The sequence below is a fragment of the Bubalus kerabau genome, chromosome 8, assembly GCF_029407905.1.
Source record: "Bubalus kerabau isolate K-KA32 ecotype Philippines breed swamp buffalo chromosome 8, PCC_UOA_SB_1v2, whole genome shotgun sequence".
Lineage (NCBI taxonomy): Eukaryota > Metazoa > Chordata > Mammalia > Artiodactyla > Bovidae > Bubalus > Bubalus kerabau.
In genome coordinates, this window is record NC_073631.1 from 12950964 (window position 1) to 12974145 (window position 23182).

Consider the following 23182-nt stretch of genomic DNA (forward strand, 5'->3'; position numbering starts at 1 on the left):
CTTCCCACTGGGCAAACACACAGACTCAGCCCTTTGTGGTGCGATTATATAAGCATACAAGGGCTCCCCTGACACCACCCAAATCGGAGATGTGTCCTTTAAACACCATTTTGTGCCCACTCTTCTCAAAAGTGACAGTGTGTGTTGGGCCAACAGGAAACAAGAATGCTTATCTCTCAACAGTGGTGACGCATTCAAAGGAATCTTCTGTAAAAAAAAACCTCTCTTGCCCTAGGTACAGCGTAGAATACTGGGAACCACGCGATCTGACGTGTACCAGGTTCCAGCATCTGTATTTCCGGGATGAGGAAGCAGAATACTTTTGCAAATTGAGTGTTTTTTATAAGGCAAGTTCTCTCCGAAAATTTCCAACTCCCCTCCTGAATGTCTACTTCTCAGCTGGGGCATTACTGGAATTTGTGGAGGCAATTCTTTGTTAAGCAGAATATTAGCCACCTTGCAGCTGCCTCCACCCCCCAAGTTGTTATGATGACCAAAGATGCTGTCATACATTTCTCAACCACGTTTCCCCTCCCCCCTCCCTCCAGCGCCACCCTTGACTGAGAAACACTTTGAGGCTAAAAGATGGACGATACAGTAATATACCTGTTTCAATGCTATTCTCTCAAATCATCCCACCCTCACCTTCTCCCACAGAGTCCAAAAGAGACTTTGGATCTGTGTCTTTTTTGCTGTCTCGCATATAGGGTCATTGTTACCATCTTGAAACATGTATGTTACCATATGTGAAATAGATCACCAGTCCAAGTTTGATGCATGAAATGGGGCACTCAAAGCTGGTGCACTGGGACAACCCAGAGGGATGGGATGGGGAGGGAGGTGGGAGGGGGGTTCAGGACGGGGGACACATGCACACCCATGGCTGATTCATGTCAATATATGGCAAAAACCACCACAATACTGTACAGTTATTAGCCTCCAATTAAAATAAATTAATTCATTTAAAAAAAGATGGATAATACGTAGACAATGGCCTATTGACCCATGAAGATCTTTTACTTAAGGCTTAACCTAAAGCTTTAGGGGCAATGTTAGTAGCGTTTATGGAATCAAAAGGATTCTCTGAGTCCACATCCACACATCCATGTCCTGCCCCGAATACATAGCCCAGCAAAGGGACATTCCCTGGCTTAAAAAAAAAAAAAAAATCTATGCATGAATTCACTGTATGTAAAACAGGCCCTTCAAAGACAAGGATTTATTAGTGCTTACTTCCAGGCTCCTGTTGTATATTTTGGGTGCATTTTCACCAAAATTCATCTCGGAAACAATGAACTACATTAGCAGAAACAGAAGCTAACAAAAGTCAGAGGATATTATGGTTTTATGAGACAAAAAACCCAGATTACAACTGTCCTTCTTCGCCAAAACAGAGCCTGTGGGTCTGCGCTTGTGTTTCGGCCTGGAGGAAGGCGTCCCGCGGAGGGGCGGTGCTGCCTGTTCCTAGATCACCCAAGTTCACCGTGAATTCACTCTCTTCTTCACAGTCGACACCACAGCCTCACAGGAGTGCTTTCGCACACGTGTGCAGGTACCTGACTGTTTCTCAGGTTAGGACAGGGATATGTTCTTGGCGCTCTCTCCTCCCTGACCTTGAGCTGTGTCTCCCCAGACACGACATATGCAGCTCTGAAAACAGTGGTTATGGCAAAAAGCCATATGGCAAAACCATTGGGAAACTTGTAACTGATTCCTTTCTAGTGGCTAAGAAGCAACGGTCTATTTCTGCAATGGGTTCTGTCCACAACAAGCCCAGCCCGGATGTGTCTGCAGTGGTAAGCAGAACACTCTCTTCCTACCGCCCGCCATATAAAAACTGCAAAGACATTCTGTCCACAAACTGACCACGGGCAGTAATAACATTAGGGGCCTGGAATGGGGGCAGTCTGTCATTCCAAAGAGGAAAATGAAGTTGAAGGAAAGAACAGTGCTTTCCCACTCACCACTGAGGTAAGAGCCATCTGAAAACTGTAGATGCGAGCAAGGCCGAAGTCAGCCAGCTTTATTTGTCCACTGCTGGTCACCAGAATGTTCTGTGGTTTTAGATCACGATGCACCACTCGGTGAGAATGAAGAAAGTCCAGGCCTCGGAGAAGCTGAAACATCATATCCTAAATAAAACCAAGAAACAAAATCAATCATTCGCCAAAAGAGAAATTCAACATGCTGAAGTCTCAGTACTTAGAATAGTGTTTGGCACATATAAAGCATTTGATAAATACCTGCTGAATGAATGAATCTGTCTTCCTTTCTACCGCTCCACTCTCCCATGCTCAACATTACTACAAAAAGTGCCACTCTCCACCCATATTTTATTAATGAAACGATGATTTAAAAAATAATTTCAGGGACTTCCCTGGTGGTCCAGTGGCTAAGACTGCACTCCCAGTGCAGGGAGCTCAGGTTCGATCCCTGGTCAGGGACTAGATCCCACATGCCACAATCAAAAAGTTCACATGCCTCAACTAAAGATCCCATGTGCTGCAACTAAGGCCTGGTGAAGCCAAAAAAAAAGGTTCCAGATGACATAGGAAATATTCTGGAAGGATATATACCAAACTGGTGTCCAGGGTTAATGGCGGGGAGAGAATGTAGTTGGCGAGAGAGGGACATTTTTCACTTCACATACTTTTATATGATTTAACACATGATTTCAACAATTAAAATCCAGTAAAGGATGATAACAGCAATGGAAGTTCTTAATATTTTTATAGCATCTATTATTCAGCAGTCACTATGTGTCAAGTACTGCTTTAGTAATTCACTTAATCCATACCACAACACTGAGATCAATAATATTATCAACCCATTTCACAGGTCAAGAAGCTGATACATAGTAGGTGATGTAATCAGCCCGAGGTAACACCACTAGCAAAAAAAAAAACCAGAGTGTTGATTTGAACCAGAGTCCAGGAAAACTGGATTCTAATTCCCAAGGCACTCCTTTATTAGATCAATGATTATACGAGTATGGAAAACCAGGTAAACAGTTTTACCTCACCAAGCCTCACTTTTTCTGTCCATAAAAACAGGAAAGTGACAAAACCTACCGCACAGGATCACTGCGTGTAAAGCACCCACCGCTGTAAGCACTTGCTGCTGAGAGTCAGGCAGCACGGAGGCATCTGGACCAACGCCGCACCTTCTTCTAATTTTAGAACTTACAAAAGCAGGTACAATGTTTTAAACTCAGAGGCAGTGTCGGATGGCAGGAATTTAAGATAGTAAACGTGATATGACCCTTGGAAATCTGGAGGCTCACAAGACTGACCTATCCCCTCCACCGCATGTAACACTGTGAGAATGCGGTAAAGGGAGGATGGAATTAGGCTCTCGTAAGGGCTAGAAAAATGCTTAGGCAGCATCAGGGGCTTCAGAGCCGGGAGGGGCGGTGAGCACACACTTGTTCATCAGTTGGGCTCTATTTGGTTACTGGCTTATAGTACTGGTATTTTCTTCAGGGGAGTTCTATCTTCCTGGCTTATTCTAAACCAAAGCCTGAGTTTTCCACCTATAGAAAGGAGAAAATGGGGCTTACTTTTCATAATACGAGATTTAAACGAAGTAATGCATGTGAAGAGGTTGTGTAGTTTGCAGGAAACAAATGATCATCGGTCAAGCGTCCCGTTTCCTAGGGGAGACCGAGTCAGAAATAACCAGAGGAGAACGTGGCCAATGCCACAAGGTCAGTGAACAAAGCACCAAGTGGGGATGACACAGGTGAACTGGAATTCTTTCTGAGCTCCACCTAAACGGACCTGAGGAACTGGCCGGGGTTACCTTCTAAGTTTCCAAAGATGAAAAGATCAGACTGCACTGTTGAGGGACAATGGTCCAGGACTTAAGAACCACTGAGGGTAAGGCAACTTGCAACGGATAAATGAGAGTGTGAAAATGAAGCACAAAATGTTAATGAAAGCAATCTTCTGTGGCACACAAGTCGTTATTGGAAACACATGCACACGACTTGCAAGCAGTGGATTTTAAACAGCATGACTAACCTGAAGTAATGCCATGCTGGGTTGCCATCTTTAGCTTCTTATACACTAAGCACCAACCCTTTCAAACAGTACCAAGAATAAATGTGCTTGATTCATGTTTCAGTGTTCAAACAGTGTAAGCAGCCAATGAGTAGAATAAATACGTAAAAATCTGAACCAAGTAATTACTAATAAGGCCCATCTAAACTTATATGTCGGAGAAGGCAATGGCACCCCACTCCAGTACTCTTGCTTGGAAAATCCCATGGATGGAGGAGCCTGGTAGGCTGCAGTCCATGGGGTCGCTAAGAGTTGGACACGACTGAGCAACTTCACTTTCACTTTTCACTTTCATGCATTGGAGAAGGAAATGGCAACCCACTCCAGTGTTCTTGCCTGAAGAATTCCAGGGACGGGGGAGCCTGGTGGGCCGCTGTCTATGGGGTCGCACAGAGTTGGACACGACTGAAGCGACTTAGCAGCAGCAGCAGCAGCAAATTTATATGTTGGAGAAGACTCTAGAGAGTCCCTTGGACTTCAAGGAGATCCAACCAGTCCATCCTAAAGGAGATCAATCCTGGGTGTTCATCGGAAGGACTGATGTTGAAGCTGAAACCCCAATACTTTGGCCACCTGATGCGAAGAGCTGACTCATTGGAAAAGACCCTGATGTTGGGAAAGATTGAGGGCAGGAGAAGGAGATGACAGAGGATGAGATGGTTGGATGGCATCACCGACTCCATGGACATGGGTGTGAGTAGACTCCGGCAGTTGATGATGGACAGGGAGGCCTGGTGTGCTGCGGTCCATGGGGTTGCAAAGAGTCAGACACAACTGAGTGACTGAACTGAAAAGAAATTTATAAAAAGCCTGAACTGTGTGCTGCGCTTAGTCACTCCGTCATGTCCGACTCTTTGCAGCTCTACGGACTACAGCCCACCAGTCTCCTCTGTCCATGGGGATTCTCCAGGCAAGAACACTGGAGTGGGTTGCCAAGCCCTCCTCCAAGGAGATCTTCCCAGACCAGGGATTGAACCCAGGTCTCCTGCATTGGAGGCGGATTCTTTACTGACTGAGCCACCTAAGTTTAAATACATGTATACTGCTTTCATTTGTGTATTTATACAGTCCTGGTGGCTCAGCTGGTAAAGAATCCGCCTGCAGCACAGAAGACCCCGGTTTGACTCCTGGATCGTGAAGATCCCCTGGAGAAGGAAACAGCTGCCCACTCTAGTATTCTGGCCTGGAGAATTCCAGGACTATATAGTCCATGAGGTCACAAAGAGTCAGACATGACTAAGAGACTTTCACTTCATAGCACATACTATATTTTTCTTAGTTATAAAATTGGTCCATGTTTAATGCGTGTAGAAATATTTTTTAAAAATTCATTAAAAGTCCAGAGGAAGAAAAAAAATCATGCAAAACACCACCACTCAGAAAACAGAGAAAACTCTACTGTTAAATAACTTTGTCTTTCATGTATTTTAAAAAGATACTGGTATACCTGCAGGTGTAAATATATTATAATTCTATTTAATACTGAAGCATTATATATAAAATATATCATATATATTATGTATCAATATATATAACATTAATATATAAATATAACACATTTTAAAATAGAAATTGTTGTTATTTGGTACACATTTTATAGTTGCTTTATAAAGATTTAACAATTCATTTTGAATATTTTGCCACTTCAACAAAATTCCTCTAAAATCTAACTCTTTTATACAATATGATTTTTAGTGGCTGCATAGTTTTCCTTCTATGCCATAATCACTATTATTTGGTTTTAGGTTGTGTTATTTTGCTACTTATTCTAAGAGTGTAGGTCTCCTCTATTTAAAGGCAAATGTAGATAAAAATGACTTGTTAACATCATATGAAAGCACAGTTTAGGCAGTGAGAACACATTCACTGGTCTAACGTTTGATTCCATGTAAATGACACCTATGTATAAAGAGTCGGTTCTATGTAAGAATCACCACTCTTTAGATTTTATCAGGCTACTTAATTTTTTTTGGTTAGCAAACTGGGTTTTCTTTTAAACCCAAAACATCCAGCTACAATTACAGTTTCGAACTAGTGAACTTTGAGTTAATGATTTTTTTAAAAAATTGCCAAAAATCTCATTTCCTAATTCCAATGCATTGATGCACTGGAGCATGATGGCCTTGTAACTCTGGTCACAAAAAAGAATAAGAACTCTGGTCCCAATTTCTGAGAATTATATGAATGAATAAACTGTAACACTAAACAAAGAAAGGAAAAAAAAAACACCTTTCCTTCAGCATCGCAAGTGCTTTGATCAAAGACATCTGAAAGGATTCTCTACTTAGGCTTATTATCTGTTCCATCTCAATTTATAGTATCGTGAGACATACTTTTAAATTAGCTCCTCAAGATTTTAATCTAAATTAATCTGTCTTATACAAGACTCAAATATTTCACAGTAATCCCAGTGATGCAATGCAATGAAACTACGGATACTGCCAATTAAGTTAAACACAGGTTTAAAACCTTTTAATGTTACAGTGCCCAATTCTGGCATAAAAGGTTTGAATGTCTAGTCCCACTAATGATAAACAGTCACTGGGGGCCCTCATTCTGTCTTTCTGAAACATGTGACGTGGGAGCCTGTTTCAACAGGACACCATCCTGGAATGAAGTCCTCCTAGAGACTTCAGATGGGGTTTCGTCCTTGGCAACTCCCTTAAAAAGACTCCGGACTTCAGTCTGAACACCAGAAGTCCTCAAAGCCTTGTAACAACCATTAGTTTCTCTTAGGCGTTCTAGAGCTCTAATTCTCTTATTTCTTGAAAACAAGCAAACTGAAAATCTACCTCAAGCTTTTTTAATGGGAAAAAAGTTTTATCATTGGGTCTTTTTTTCCCAGCGGTGAAAAAAGTCGTTTCAAAAGACACTTACAACACCAACTTATATAGCATAAAGTAAATCACAGAAATGACAGCTCTCAATAGACACTTCTGGACTTTTGGATAGACCTACTTAAACCTAAGCAATGTATTCACACCCTCGGGTTTCAGCAACAAAAATACGTCAGTAGTTCATGGATTTAAACAGTTAAGACATATACAGCTTGTACAAAGTTAATCACTTTTTTCTCCTTAGAATGTATAAACCCCAGTCTTTTCAAATTTGTTATCCACGTTTTAACAGAAGGGTCTTGATAAATGATTTGTTGTTTCGTACAAAGATCTCCTATCCAGTTTGTTTCTTACGAAGGATGTTAGAGGAATCGCACAGATCAACGCAACAAAGGTTTTTGTGTTTTTTTTAACAACACTAAACCAATAACATGTTGACTTGCCTGCAGTGCAGGAGAGTCGGGTTCAACTCGTGGGTCGGGAAGATCCCCTGGAGGAGGGCACGGCCACCCACTCCAGTATCCTTGCCTAGGAGATTCCAGGGACAAAGGAGCCTGGCGGGCTACAGTCCAGAGGGCCACAGAGAGGCGGACACGACTGAGCGACTAACACCACACACTACACTATAATTTTAAGAACAGACATAAAAGACCCCATGACGACAAAATCATAAAGCAGAGGAGTATCGGCAACGCTGAGGGCCAGTCTCAGGATCTCTTTCTTTTTCCTCTTTTTGTTGATTACAAGTATATATATTGTTAATTGTGGTAAGCTATACATAAAATTTCCCACCTTAACCAATGTCAAGTGTATAGTTTAGTAGTAAGTATATTCAAACTGCTGTATAACCAATCTCCTGAACTTATCTATCTTGCAAAACTCAAACTCTACTCTATACCCACTAAACAACTCTTCATTGCTCCCTTCCTCCCAGACCCTGGCCACCACTCCTCTACTCTGTTTCTGTGAATCTGGCCACTCTAGATCCCTCATGTAAGTGGAACATAACGTATTTGTTCTTGTGACTGGCTTATTTCATTTAGTGTAATGTCCTCAAAGTTCATCCATGTTGTAGCGTGCGTCAGAGTTTCCTTCCTTTTAAAGCTGAATAATATTCCACTGTTTGGATTGATGACATTTGCTTATCCATTCATCTGCTGAAGGATGAACTTGTATTATTTTGGTTATTGTAAGAATATGCTACGAATGTAGGTATATAAATATAAGTATCTCTTTGTGACCCTACTTTTAATAATTTCAGGTATATAGGCCCACAAGTGGATTGCTGAATCTAGTCCCAGGATCACAGCTCTCCTGTAAAATGTGGTACAATATTACTGCATAAGCAGTGAAGCAATGGGTAACAAAGGCTGGTCCTGGGCAGTCTATCAGGTGGCTTCATTCACTCACAGGCGATCTCACTCACTCCTTCCACTTCTGTGCTTAAGGAGAATCTGCCTGAAGTCACTGTATGAAGCTTGGTGTACGGTCTACACTGTACTCTACTCCAAAACCTGAGAGTGGCTTCTCCGGCTTTCACTGATCTAGTCACAATGTTAACAACGGGCTGCAAAAGATGGCATTCTAAACTCCTCACCCTGGGCCTCAGGAGAACCCACAGAGTGCTTCACCTCGAATCACAAAGGGCAAAACAAATTCCAGAAAAAGCAAGAGGAGGATTAAAGCGGGCTCCTTAAAGCTTCAGATCAGCTGGACAGTAAAACTGGTAAATTGGAAGTAAGGAATAAATGGGAGGCCCTGAAGATTAGCCTCAAGTCATGGGCCTTTGGCTTCCAATGGGAGGAGGCGAGATGGCTGAGGAAAGGGACGCCTGGCCTGGGGGTTCTTCAGCAGAAACAAAGGCGAAGCCCCTCACTGCAGCTGCTGGCTCTCCTACTTCCACTGCTTCGAGGCAAATGGATGAAAGTACAGTAAAAGTCATTTCCTGCATAAGTTTTATTAACAAAATACGCATTCTGAAAAGAGCATACAAAGGAGCTATATATATTATTCAATCCTGGAACTGATGATAATGCTGAGTAAGAAAAGGATCAGTCCCAACCAAGTGGAAATAAGAAAATCACAACTGATGTTCACCAAACCTGGAAATGTTGTGGGTGTTCGAGGGACAATGCAATGGCTAAACGGACCATCTAAAAGAAGGAATCATTACCTCATCATGATGGCTATTACTAACCCACACTGGAAAGTCACTGGGAACTGAAACTGCAGATAACAATGTCAAGTATAACTTCCTCAGATCGGGATACAAAAATTGACATTGCAAAAATAAGAAAATACAATGTATAAATGCTTAGGTTGCTGGCTAATGACTCAAAATGGTTTTTGTTCTAGACAAAACAGAGATCACACTGTTTTGTGATCCTTTTAAAATCATTTAACAATATACTGTGGCTATTTCCCCATTTCAAAACATATTCTTCATAATAAAAAAATTTAACAGTATGCTTTTCTTAAAAAGTTTTTAATTAATTCATTTCACTGTGTTGGGTCTTAGTTGTGTGGGATCTTTCGTTGTGGCCCATGGACTCTCTAGTTGTGGCCCACGGGCTCAGGAGTGTGTGGGCTTACCTGCTCAGCAGCACCTAGCATCCTTAGTCCCCTGACCAAGGATCGAACCCTGCATTGCAAGGTGGATTCTTAACCACCCAACCACCAGGGAAGTCCCCAACAGTATGCTTTTTAATGACTGCATCTGGACAAAATATCTTGTCTTCCTGCATTTTCCTTCTCTCTTCCCTCATCTGAAAGCTTGTCTCTCACTCCATACTTGCCTCCTCTCCAAATGAGATACTATATTAGAGATGTTGCTTTTCCAAAGAGTGGAGCATATGATTGTTTGCCTACTTTGTTGGGTGCCAGTCATGAAGGACTGATCCCTGGCACACATTCCTTTTTGCTAGGAGTGGATCCAGAGACCCAGTCCTAGCTACTGAGACATATAGGCACATTTCAGAAAGTACTTCTCCCCTAATGAGACCACTGCAGAAAACTCTTTGCTGTACTGCCTCCTCATCCCCTAGCCCTCACTCTCCACCTGTGCACCTTACACTAAATGCTCTTGCTTGAGGGCATGAACTTAAGACTGTAGCAACCACTTTGACATGGAAGGGGAGATTTCATCTGCACGCAGGCAATGCCAGAGTGTAATGAGGGAAAGAGTCTGGTCTCTGAGGACATCACTGAATAGCAGGATCGATTTTGGGGCTGCCCACTGGCCTCGTAGTTAGGGCAATAATGCTCTCACGCACGTGCTTGCTAAGTCGCTTGTTGTGTCCAACTCTTTGCAACCCTGTGAACTGGGGCCTGCCAGGCTCCTCTGTCCATGGGATTCTCCAGACAAGAATACTGGAGTGATTTGTCATTCCCTCCTCCAGGGGATCTTCCCAACCCAGGGATTGAATCCAGGTCTCCCACATTGCAGGCAGATTCTTCACCAGCTGAGCTACCAGGGAAGCCCAAAAATTGGCTTTGTGGGATTTTAGTTCCCTGACCAGGGGTTGAACCTGGGTCCCCTGAAGTGGAAGCATAGCCTCCTAACCACTGGACTACCAGGGAATTCCCCCCAAAATAATGCTCTTACTTCAAGACATTTCTTCAAGTGTTCTACAACTTGCCATCAACTGTTCTTACAACTTGTAAGAACAACTGTAACCTGTTCTATAACTGAAAATTATTCTAACAACTCAAATTATATTAACTAAAACCTGTTAAGGTCACTACCTTTCATTTAACCCCTGCCCCCCAATGAAACACGCCCCCCACCAACTCCCTTAGCTTCAGGAAACTTGGACTTCTTCAACTCCATTCCATTCTGTGTCATCTACTCCCATGGCTAAAATCAGGAACATGTTATTACTTAACTTCTATCCCTTTTTTTTTTTAATTAAAAATTTAAAAGTCACTTTAATTACATTTATTTGAATGTCAAAATACCACTTAAATTCACATAAACTTCTTAGCATAATTAATTAAATGTGGAAAGCAACTTCTTCAAACATCATTCATTAAATCTGTCAATTCCCTCACCTCTTTGGTTCTGAGGTCATTCTATCTCATCCTCTATGCAAAGATTAACCTCAATTAGCGCAAATGCTGTCTTTCTCAGCTGCTCTACCTGTGCTTCAGAGAGCTGTTAAGTGGGGAAATGGCCACATATGTGTCTACTATTAATACGAAGTCAGTCTCTAACCCTGACGACGACGGTGCTGCCAGGGATCATACAGGTCCCTAGTTAGCTCTTGTGGTGTCCCTGTAGGTGAAATTCTTACCGCTGTCCCTCTACTTTATCAGCTCTCTTCCTCTCCAAACACACTAGAGTGCACTCCACTTGAGAGAGAAAAACAGGCCACCAAGGGATGCTACCAACGTCCCGGGCGCCACCCACCCATTGATGAGCACTGGCAATCTACCTGTCTCCCTCACCTCCTCGTGGGAAAACCTTCCTGCCTTCCCTGCAGTGTTCCTCTTCCTCCTGTGCTCTGAATCGCCTGCATTCCAGCTTCCTCAAGTCCTGCCCTCAAACCATTGCCCTTCCTACTGTATCTGGGACTTCCCCTTCTCTTGTCCCTTGACCATGAACAACCCAAGCAACCCCCTTCCTTCCTTGGCCAACGGTCTTCAGGGTGCACACTTTCTCATTCCCCACCCACACCACATCCAAATGGTGAATGGGAACACAATGGCTCTTGCAAGATCACCAGTAAGCACTTGACTGGCCACAACCAAGAAGTTCCACTCCTAACTGAGTCCTGCCTCGGCATTTCACATGGGATCCCTCCCTCCTCTTCACTGTTCTTCAAAAAGGAAAGATATTCTAAGTGATTAGAAGTGTCACGCATATTCACTGTTAAATGTGGAAAAATCAAAACACAAGGGGGAAAAAAAGACGTAAGACATGAGATAACAAGAATCTGAACCAGAACACTAAAAAAGAAAAGAGGGGAAAGACAATCCAAGAGACGAATGCAATCTGTTAATGCTTATTTCCAGAGGTCAACTTTACAGAGCCATCTTCTGAGGACTCTGCTACATCTCCCAGTTAGACAATGGGTGTACTTGGGCCTGCTACTTAACGCCTACCTTCCCTTCCCTCACATCCAGCCTTGGTTTCCTCATCTGTAAAATGGTGATAACACTCTCTTGAGGGCGGCTGTGAGAACGAAAAACACTGAATTTCCTGGCTTGTCCACTGGGTTCAGAACTGGTGCCATGAAATCAAGAGAGGACTTGCCATTAGCAGTGGAGTCCAGCAACACCCTAGGTTTAGACTCATCTAGCTTCTCCAGTTGGGACATGAACAATCTCCAACTTTCCAAGCAGTCATTCTGGTGGTGGTGCTCAGTTGCTCAGGTGTGTTTGACTCTGGAGCCTGCAGCCCGCCGGGCTCCTCTGTCTATGGGATGTCCCAGGCAAGAATACTGGAGGGAGTTATCATTTCCTTCTCCAGGGGATCCTCCCAATCCAGGGCTCAAACCCACGTCTCTTGTGTCTCCTGCATTGGCAGGCGGTCTCTTTACCACTGAGCCACCAAGGTCAACAAACACGACCGCATGCATACTAGAGGATACATCTTTAAAGCAGTTATTACTTTATTTACATCAAGTGTTATGTTGCCTGTTCTTACTTTTGAAAGACTAAAGATTGCTAGCATTTTAGGTCCTGAAGTGTCCTTAGAAATCATCTGTTACTGTTCACTGAATGTATTTCATGTCTCTTTTTTGTATAAGACCCAACTTTCTAAGGTGGCTTCTGGTTGCTTTTTAACCTGTTCCTGGGGACTGACTTTTCTGTTGACATTCCCTCAAAAGGGTGTTTCCATGAGATAATAACAATATGCTATAAAATGCAATATAGCTTTTTACTCAATCAACATATTTGTTCAGAAGCTACTACTAAGTAGGGAAACACATTCCTAATGGATTTTCTTACATAATTAACTTTGGTTGCTTTCCCGGCTTAAATAAGAACGAGAATTTGTGATATTGTTCCCTTATGTTATGCATTAATGCTGAACTGCGTGCATTTCAATACAGAGAGGCGGAGAGAAGTGAAAAGAACACTTAGCTTCTCTGGGTCCAAAAAATGGTCTTTACAAGGGTTTTTATTATAGGTCATAAAACACTGCTTACCACAATGTACCTCTTCCTTGAAAAAGAGAAGAAATCCCTGCAGTGGTGAGAAGCCGAAAACAACACCCTGAGAGTGTTCGTGCCTCCTTCCCATAAACACATCTGTGTGTGTTATCTGTTCTGGGTCAAGCCGCGTGCACAGCTGTTTAAGGGGGCTCAGAAGAGGCGGCGCTTCAGCAGTTGCTAGTTCGTGTTGTTTTAAGGACTGACTTTTTAAGCTGGCAGCCTGTTAGGAGAGAGGCGGCAAATGCATCTCCAGGGGAAGGAGGAACAAACGCTCCTGGCTAATAAGTTCGTCCACGGACAGGAAGAAGAGACTCTGGGTGGTCATATCTAGACACAAAAAGTAGGGAGGCCGAGAGAAAACGGGATCTTTAGGCTAGAGGGAACAGAAGAGCATTCGCCAAGGCAAAAATAAAACAAAACACCCAGAATCTAACGACTATCTTACTGTACAAAGAATTCAGCAAGTTAGTGTTAAAGTAGCCAATGCAATAGGAATTGTCTAGGGAAAGATGGGTGGCACCAAGGCTAGGAAGCTTAGTCTTGGGAGCACCCAGGTACTAAGCACAGGTAAATCTTATACAGCAAGTGTTGTTCTGGTTTAGGATGCCGTTCCCCTAAATGCAGGATCATGGTCTTTTATTTTTTTATTATTATTTTTAGGAAAAAAAAAAGTAATTGGAGGATAATTGTTTTACAGTGTTGTGCTGGTTTCGGCTGTACAACACCAGGTGGTGATTTAGCCGCTCAGTCGTGTCCAACCCTTGTGACCCTGTGGACTGCAGCCCACTAGGCTTCTCTGTCCATGCAATTCTTCAGGCAAGAATACCCAAGTGTTTTGCCGTTTCCTTCTCCAGGGGGATCTTTCTGACCCATAGATTGAACCCAAATCTCCTGCTTGGCAGGCAGATTCTCTACCACTGAGCCACAACCAAGTGAATCAGCTCTAAATATGTATATGTCCCCTGCCTCTTGAATCTCATGACCCCACCCCCAGCCTGTCCCACCCCTCTAAGTCATCAGAGAATGATAGGCCGAGCTCCCTGGGCTATACAGCAACTCCCAACTTCCCACACTTTACCCAAGGCAGCGCACACACTTTAGTGCTGCGCTCTCAATTCATCCCATCCTCTCCCTCCCTCACTGTGAGGATGCTGGTCTTGAACATACCCCTCTAGTCTTTAAATCTTTTTCCCGGCCCACCTAAAATACCCAGTTAGCCTTCTGGATCATTCTCCAGGAACCACAAAAATCATCTTCCACTGATACTCCAAGGCCTCGCCTTAGTAAACACCTGCCCATCTTCTATGATTAAGACTGGGAACGGTCACCTGTCCTGGTCTCCAGTTCCACCTGGGCTTTCAGCACACCTTCTCTGGGTCTCTGGCAAGCTCCCTTTTGCTGTCCACAACAGTGACCACAAACATGCAGCATTTGTGTGTGTTTCCAGTCATGTGTCTCAAAAGAATCTTAAATTCTAAATTCTGCCTTCACCTCCTCACCTCACTCATTCCTGCTCCAACAGTTATATTCTGAGCATCCGAAGTGATACTGGCAGATGGGACCTCTCCCCTGAAGGTCAAACATGCTTCCTGCTCAGCTTTTCTAGAATATTCCACAGCAACTGATCTCAGTATGTCCTCAGATAGCAACACAGTTTTGTCACTGTGATCAAACTTTGCAGCCTGCACTTATCTTAAATACCAGCAGCACTGTCCACCCAAATGATGGATCCACAAATCTGACAGACATTTTAGATCCCTTCTCTCCACCCAACCAGTCCTAGTAATGTGACTCCTAAATTTCCTTTCAAATCCTATCTCTACATTCCTTCTTGAGTTGCCAGTATCTCTTGCCTGTATGACTACTGCAATGTGTCCCAACACAGCCCCTGTCTTTAGATTTAAGCATGTATTTTAAATCTTCTCTCTTCCCCATAATGTTAACTAAATGATATTTCTGAAGTGGAAATCTTCTTCGCACAGAAGTCACCTACTGTTCGCTAGAAGACAAAGGTAGAACCTGGCTGCTTCCTAAAGCACTTTCATGTCTGATCCTGATCTGCCTCTGGTTGCGTTTCCAGCTGTTTCTATACCCTGAAGACGATTAGCTCTATGCTATCTTTGTCCCTCTGCAATGCTACTCCCTGTGCCTGGGGAGTCCCTCCACCATCCTGCTTCGCAATGCACATATCTTCTCCATCCGATTCTTTGCCATCTGTCTTCCAAGACTTACTTTAAGAAGATCTTGGCCAAGTCCTGAGCAAACCTCCTCACACCCACAGGCTAAGCCTGGCACCCCCTTCTATCATCCCATAGCACTCAGGGGTAGTTTTGTTAGGGAATATACCCTCCTTCTCTGTAACCAGGATATCTTCTTCCCCACACTAGAGCCCCTCGATGCTAAGGAAGAACCTAGAAATGCGAGTGGGGAGAGAAAAACAAAGGAGCATTTTACAGATGTGTTTTTTAACCCAGGCGCTCCACATACACTATTTCTTTAATTTCACAGCCACCCCTTGAGTAAACTCATAGTCACTAGTCTAAGTTTGTGTCCCAGGCCAGCTCTGGAGGCAGGCGCTGTGCTCGGCTGGAGAACCACAGTGCCTGGTCTCACGGCCCTCCTGGTGGAGCAGAAAGGAGGCCGATTCTGGAGGTCAGGAAGGAGCCTCCCACCCAGGACTGGCTCCACCTGACCAGGCACCCCGGGTGCACGTGGCCGCCTCAGCCGTTCAGTGAACAGTCTGAGGGTAATGAACAAACCATGTTTTGACAATGTGCTATGACCCAGCGATCCCACTTCTAGGAATTCACCCAACAGGACCAACAGCACAGTTCAGAGTAAGTCAATACAAGCGGGTCAAGGCTATTTTGTCTGAAAGAGTAAAAAAAAACAACCAAAAAAACCCACTTAAAATGTCTACCAATAAGGCAATAGTTTAATAAATTGTGATGAGTCTACAATGTAATAACAAGCAGCCGTTAGAAAAAACCTGGGTAATTCTAACATGCTAACTAGATAAATTAATAAGTTAAAGAACATGCCTTAGGGTAACACATACAGTTTGATTCTATTTTGATAAAAGGAAAGTGTATATATTTATGTATGTGTGAACATGTCTGCATTATGGTGGCCAGATCAGATACAGGACCCTGGGTTAAGGTGCAATTTTAGATAACCAACAGATACATTTTTAGTTTAAATATGTCCCTAGCAATATAAAGGACATATTTATATGAACAAATTTTTTGTGGTTTGTTGAAATTCAAATTTAACTGAAAGTCCAGTTCCAGTCCAGTTCAGTCGCTCAATCGTGTCTGACTCTTTGCGACCCCATGAATTGCAGCATGCCAGGCCTGCCTGTCCATCACCAACTCCCAGAGGTCACTCAAACTCACATCCATTGAGTCGGTAATGCCATCCAGCCATCTCATCCTCTGTTGTCCTCTTCTTGTCCTGACCCCAATCCCTCCCAGCACCAGAGTCTTCTCCAATGAGTCAACTCTTCACATGAGGTGGCCAAAGTATGGAGTTTCAGCTTCAGCATCATTCCTTCCAATGAACACCCAGGACTGATCTCCTTTAGGATGGACTGGTTGGATCTCCTTGCAGTCCAAGGGACTCCCAAGAATCTTCTCTAACACCACAGTTCAAAAGCATCAATTCTTCGGCACTCAGCTTTATTCACAGTCCAACTCTCACATCCATACATGGCCACTGGAAAAACCATAGCCTTGACTAGATGGACCTTTGTTGGCAAAGTAATGTCTCTGCTTTTGAATATGCTATCTAGGTTGGTCATAACCTTCCTTCCAAGGAGTAAGCATCTTTTAATTTCATGGCTGCAGTCACCATCTGCAGTGATTTTGGAGCCCGCAAAATAAAGTCTGACACTGTTTCCACGATTTCCCCATCTATTTCCCATGAAGTGATGGGACCAGATGCCATGATCTTCGTATTCTGAATGTTGAGCTTTAGGTCAACTTTTTCACTCTCCTCTTTCACTTTCATCAAGAGGCTTTTTAGTCCCTCCTCACCTTCTGCCATAAGGGTGGTGTTTCTGCATATCTGAGGTTACTGATATTTTTCCCGGCAATCTTGATTCCAGCTTGTGCTTCTTCCAGGCCAGTGTTTCTCATGATGTACTCTGCATATAAGTTAAATAAGCGGGGTGACAAGATACAGCCTTGACGTACTCCTTTTCCTATTTGGAACCAGTCTGTTGTTCCATGTCCAGTTCTAACTGTTGCTTCCTGACCTGCATACAAGTTTCTCAAGAGGCAGGTCAGGTGGTCTGGTATTCCCATCTCTTTCAGAATTTTCCACAGTTTATTGTGATCCACACAGTCAAAGGCTTTGGCATAGTCAATAAAGCAGTCTTTATCTCGCAAATCTACCAACCCAGCCTGTTTAGTTGCTTCAGTCGCAACCAAGACTTTGTCGCAACTTCAGACTCTTTGTGACCCTATGGACTGTAGCTCACCAGGTCTCTTGGCGCAGGAGATTCTCCAGGCAAGAATACTGGAATGGGTTGCCATGTCCTCCTACAGGGGAACTTCCTGACCCAGGGATCGAACCATATTTCTTATGTCTCCTGGCAGGTAGGTTCTTTATCACTAGTGCCACCTGGGAAACCACCAACCCCATGTGAACACATATAAAAATGTACAGAAGCCCAGAAGGAGGTACAGCTACAGTTAAAGGGTATAACCTCTGGACGTAGGTGTAAAAAGGAGGAACAAAGAGAGGAGACTTCTGCTTTGTTATGTCAAGTTCTTAAAGTGGTAGAATTATAGGTGTTTTTACTTTTCTGTTCTCTTTTAAAGTTGCCAGTTAAAATTACACATATAAATGCATGTAATCCCCCCCCCTTTTTTAGGTTGCACTGGGTCTGTTGCGGTGTGTGAGCTTCCTATTGAGGTGGCTTCTCCTCTCGGGGGGCACAAGCCCCAGGGGCTCGGGCTTCAGTGGGTGCAGCACACAGCCTCAGCAGTTACGGAGTGTGGCTCTAGGGTGCCTGGGCTTCAGTACTTGTGGCGCAGGAGCTTAGTTGCTCTGCAGCATGTGGAATCTCTCCAGACCAGAGAGAGGACCCATGTACCCTGCATTGGCAGGTGGACTCCTATCCACTGTGTTACCAGAAAAATCCCAAATGTCCCTTTTACTAATGACAAATTTTAACTCACTAGCCAGAAATGTTTTACAGTTGAAAATAAAAAATTTAGTGTCTCTGATAAAGTTTATGAAACAAGAATAATCCTACAAGGATCATTTATAAAATATACCACAGAAACAAAAATCAGAAAGCTTCAGAATTTTCTAAGAAATGATAGCTCCTTTTCTACTTACAGGTAACAGTGTTGCTTTATGTCTTCAACAGACTACTGCTGCTTAAAAATTATGAGTACAGCTTACTCAGGTGTTTTTTTTAACCTCCACTTCCTGACACAGATCCTACAGAAGAACTGGTGCTCAATAAATAGAAGTTTTACTAATTAAGAGAAAGAGATGGTTCAGAAATACAGTAAAGTAATCCATTTAAGGGAAGAGCTAATGAAACAAACAGACTGTCTTTTAGACTCTTATTTAGTCTAACTATTGGAATATTTATCTATTCACATGGCTCTAGTGGTTAAGAACCCGCCTGCCAATGCAGGAAACATAAGAGACACAGGTTCAATCCCTGGGTTGCGAAGATTCCCTGCAGGAGGGTATGGCAACCCACTCCAGTATTCTTGCCTGGAGAATTACATGGACAGAGGTGCCTGACAGGTTGCAGTCCATACGGTCACAAAGAGTCAGACATGACCGAAATGGCTTAGCACACGCACATTGAAATATTTTATCAACAGAATGAAAGCTAAATCAACAATGCCCTCTTGGAACAACCCCAAACTTTCTTTAGGCTGAGAATCAAAAGCTTAAAAGTTTGCAGGAAAAACAACTAGCGTGAAATATCCCAAGTAGCACCCATCATGGGGGCTTCCCTTGTGGCTCAGTGGAAAAAACCTGCTTCCCAGTGCAGAAGACATGGGTTCGGTTGCTGGTTTGGGACATTCCCGAGAGTCCCTTGGACAGCAAGGAGATCAAACTAGTCAATCCTAAAGGAAATCAGTCCTGAATATTCATTGGAAGGATTGCTGTTGAAGCTGAAGCTCCAATACTTTGGCCACCTGATGCAAAGAGCTGACTCACTAGAAAAGGCCCTGATGCTGGGAAAGACTGAGGTGAAGAGGGCAAGAGAAGATAAGATGGTTGGATGGCATCACTGACTCAATGGACAAACGGTCATTAGTTAGAGCAAACTGAGGGAGATACTACAGGACAGGGAAGCCTGGCATGCTGCAGTGCACGGGGTCACAAAGAGTTGGACACATCTGAGAGACTAAACAACAACATAAGAGAGGTCCAGGAGATGGTTAAATTATGCCTGATGCTCTGAGTCAAAAGAGAGAGGAAAGGTCCATTCAAATTCCTACTCACCGGGAGACTTTAGCATTACCCACAATGTATAAAGAACTCCTAAAAATCAATTAGAAAAGGACACATGTCCAGTGTTTAAAAATGGTGAAACGTAAGAACCCGCATTTCACAAAAGAGGAACTTCAAATGTCCAGACGTTTTTACCCATATTAGTCTTCACAGCATTGAATATTAAAAGCATAACAAGATACCACTACAATGGTTTAAGTTGACAACACCAAGTGTTGATAAAGATATGCAGCAAATGACTCTCCCTTAGCAGTGATGCAAAAACAAAACAGTTTAAACCACTTGAGAAACTGTTTGGCAGGACTACTGGTACACAGAAGAAAAGAGATTTATCTCACAGATAGGATATTGAGTAAGAGAAACTACATACAAAACAGCACACACTTTCATATGATACAAGCCAGTGAGTGATTATCTTCAGGGAAGGTCTTGTAGACTGGGGATGGTCAGGAAGAAGCCTTTGGAAATATTCTCCTTCTTGATCTGGATAGTTATTATATTAGCAAAAAAGAAAAAAAAATCAAGTTGTATGCACGGTTGAGATCAGTGCATCAACTTTATTATGTCTCCTATACCTCAATTAGAAAAAAATCCCTATCTTTCCAGTATTCATCCAAATCTGGGAATTTTTCCAGCTGAGGGATGCTTTGCAGGGACCTCTCCAGTAGACTGATCATTAGAGGCCTTATGGACTAGAGAGAGATCTCTGTTTTCCTTTGGAAACTACTACTTCTTACGCCTGAGTAGTATAACGCGTGCTAAGTTGCTTCAGGCATGTCTGACTCTTTGCGACCCCATGGACTGTAGCCACTGTAGACTTCTCTCTCCATGGGATTCTCCAGATAAGAACACTGGACTGAGTTGCCATGCTCTCCTCCAGGGTATCTTCCTGAGCCAGGGGTTGAACCCACATCTTCTATGTCTCCTGCATTGGCAGGTGGGTTCTTTACCACAAGTGCCACCTGGAAAGCCAAGTAGAAAAATAGCTTCACCTACTTTCTACCTGAATGAGTGTTTTCATTAGTATTTGGGAGGATGAAACAGGTTTTTCATATCCTATTATAATAATCAGGTAATAGACAGGTGTGTAAGTGCTTTGAATAGCATTAAGTGTTCAATATTTGGAAGAATGGATGTTTCTTTTTCCTCATTCAATGTGTGTGCATGCGTGGTCACTCATGTCTGACTCTTTGCAACCCCAAGGACTGTAGCCCACCAGGCTCCTCTATCCGTGGGATTTTACAGGCAAGAATACTGGAGTGGGTTGCCATTTCCTCCCCCAGGGGATCTTCTCGACCCAGGGATTGAACCTGTGTCTCCTTTGACTCCTGCACTGGCAGTCAGAGTCTTTACCACTGAGCCACCTGTGAAGCCCTTCTCATTCAACACTGTTTTAAAGGTAATTTCTTATAGATGCATGCCATTCTTTTCAATTGTCACATACTATTCCACGCTATCAAGGTCTGTCCGGTCATCCCCCTACTGATGAACACTTGGTTATTTCCATTTTTTCCACTATTAGTAGAAAGTTTCTTAGTTATAACTCCTTTGCACTAACTAATACCAGGGTTTCTCTGAGAAGTGAAAATGCCTGGTCACTGAATATATGTGTTTTCAGTTTTAATAAACACAGTCAAACTGCTTCCAAAATGCTGTACCAACTGATACTCCCTCTAGACGTATCTGAGACTATCCATGTCTCAATGGTCTCAACAACACCCCGCATTACCAAACTTTTCTTGGTTTGTTTTGCTTGCCCCAAATTTGATGGAAGAAGGATTTCAGTATTGTGTGGCTTTTCATTTCTGATCATAGTGATGCTTGGACAGCTTTTCATACTGATTAACCAGTTATTTTTCTACACGTTCACAACTCATCATTTTAATAACCAAAGAACAGCAACAATCTCACTGCACTGTATTGGGTAGAATCCATGTTTTTCCTGTCTTTAAACACACACACACACACACACACACACACACAACCGGCCATTTCCCATTCCCAGTATTTTGGCACCTCTCCTAAATTCCGTGAATCCTCAAAGGTTACCTGGGGCTCAGCTGTTGCAGCCACAAGTTCTTGCAATGCCCTCAGATATAATTTCTCACTCTGGGACAAATTCAACAAGACTCAAGTAAACAACCACTTTCTTCTCCAAACTGATAATTGCTCTGTACTTATTTATTTCGGCTTCTCCTTTTCTGCTCTCGATGAGTAACCAAGTCCTCTCATTCTTTCTTCACAATTTCTCCTTACTTGCTGTTTAACCACCATGCTCCTTCTGTACTATGGCCCTGGTTATCTCATTCCCAAACTACTGGAGCAGTGGCCCCTCCGACTGACGCCAAGTCGTGGCCGACTCTTCGCGACCCCGTGCGCCGCAGCTGCCAGGCTTCCCTGTCCCTCGCCGTCTCCCAGAGTGGCGCCTGCAGTCTGCACATCGCCAGCAGAACTTAAACCCCTAGAGTGGTAATGTCAGCCACCACCCGAAAGCCTGTCATATTTCCTAGACCCTATGTGACCAAGGCCATTTATCTCCTGATCAATCAGCTTCTTGTTATTTCTTTGTTTCTTCTGCTGCGTGTAACTCATCTCAGAGTAGCATCTTTTAAATACTATACAACTGCTACTTTCCTCAAGAAGTGAGTCCTGGGTCTTCCCTCTGAATTCCTGCAGCCTTTGCTATTTTGTGACACAGGACACTGTCATATACTGCCTTATGTGATGACTACTCAGATAGTTTATTTCCTCTTTCTAGATTTTAAACTATTAGTTATGTTTATATAACATTCACATTATTTAGCATAGCAGCTTCCACATTCTGCTGCACAAGTACTTATAGAATAAATTAGATACAAAACTATATTTCTTTAGTAGACAGGTCTTCTTGTTACCATTTAAAGCATGCCAGTAAAAGTTGATGCATTTGAAGTACATCAAATATTAGACTAGTTTAAAAAATACCATTTCATTTTGGTTAGTTGCCATCAGGAAACCATGACTAAAAATTGAGGGAAAATGCACAGATGTTAAATATGCTATATTATTTCCAGGGCTTTCACATCTCAGCTGCACCAGTACACATTGGAAAACTAGTAAAATCAACTCCTTAAACTATGATGACACATTGTGTGTTCTATACTTAGAAATTTCAGAGATAAAAGTTGATAGATTTGACTTTCCAGAGAATCTGAATTTTTTTTTTTACAGTAATTAAGGAGATAACTTATAAATATCATCAGCAAGAGACAGGAGGAAGTGCAAAAGGAGTTTTATGGTCAACAAAGCCCAAAGCAGAAGGTACGGCTTTAGAGATACCAATGCTCCGTGTTATGCGGCAGCTTGGATGGGAGGGGAGTCTGGGGGAGAATGGATCATGTGTATGTATGGCTGAGTCTCCTAGCTGCCCACCTAAAACTGTCACATTGTTAACTGGCTATACCCCAATGCAAAATCAAACGTTTTTAAAACTAGGATAGTACATGAGGGTAACTGGAAAGTACACAGGTGAACGGTTATCATCCTTTATGTCTTTAGGATGGTGGACTGCTTATAAAATATACATTTTTAACTCATTTGATTTGCACATTTTAATCTTTGTTTTTTACAGATAAGGAAACGGAGGCTCAAAGAAACT

At 42.9% G+C, this 23182-nt stretch overlaps 1 protein-coding gene across 3 annotated transcripts in view; it reads right to left on the minus strand.

The window, feature by feature from the left end:
• Nucleotides 1–23182, minus strand: part of CDK6 (cyclin dependent kinase 6) — a 248447-nt gene that overhangs the window by 134994 nt on the left and 90271 nt on the right. For all 3 annotated transcript variants that reach the window (XM_055589718.1, XM_055589717.1, XM_055589719.1), the window contains exon 4: nt 1965–2132. In XM_055589718.1, coding sequence (XP_055445693.1) covers nt 1965–2132 — 168 coding nt within the window. The remainder of the gene's footprint in view (nt 1–1964; nt 2133–23182) is intronic.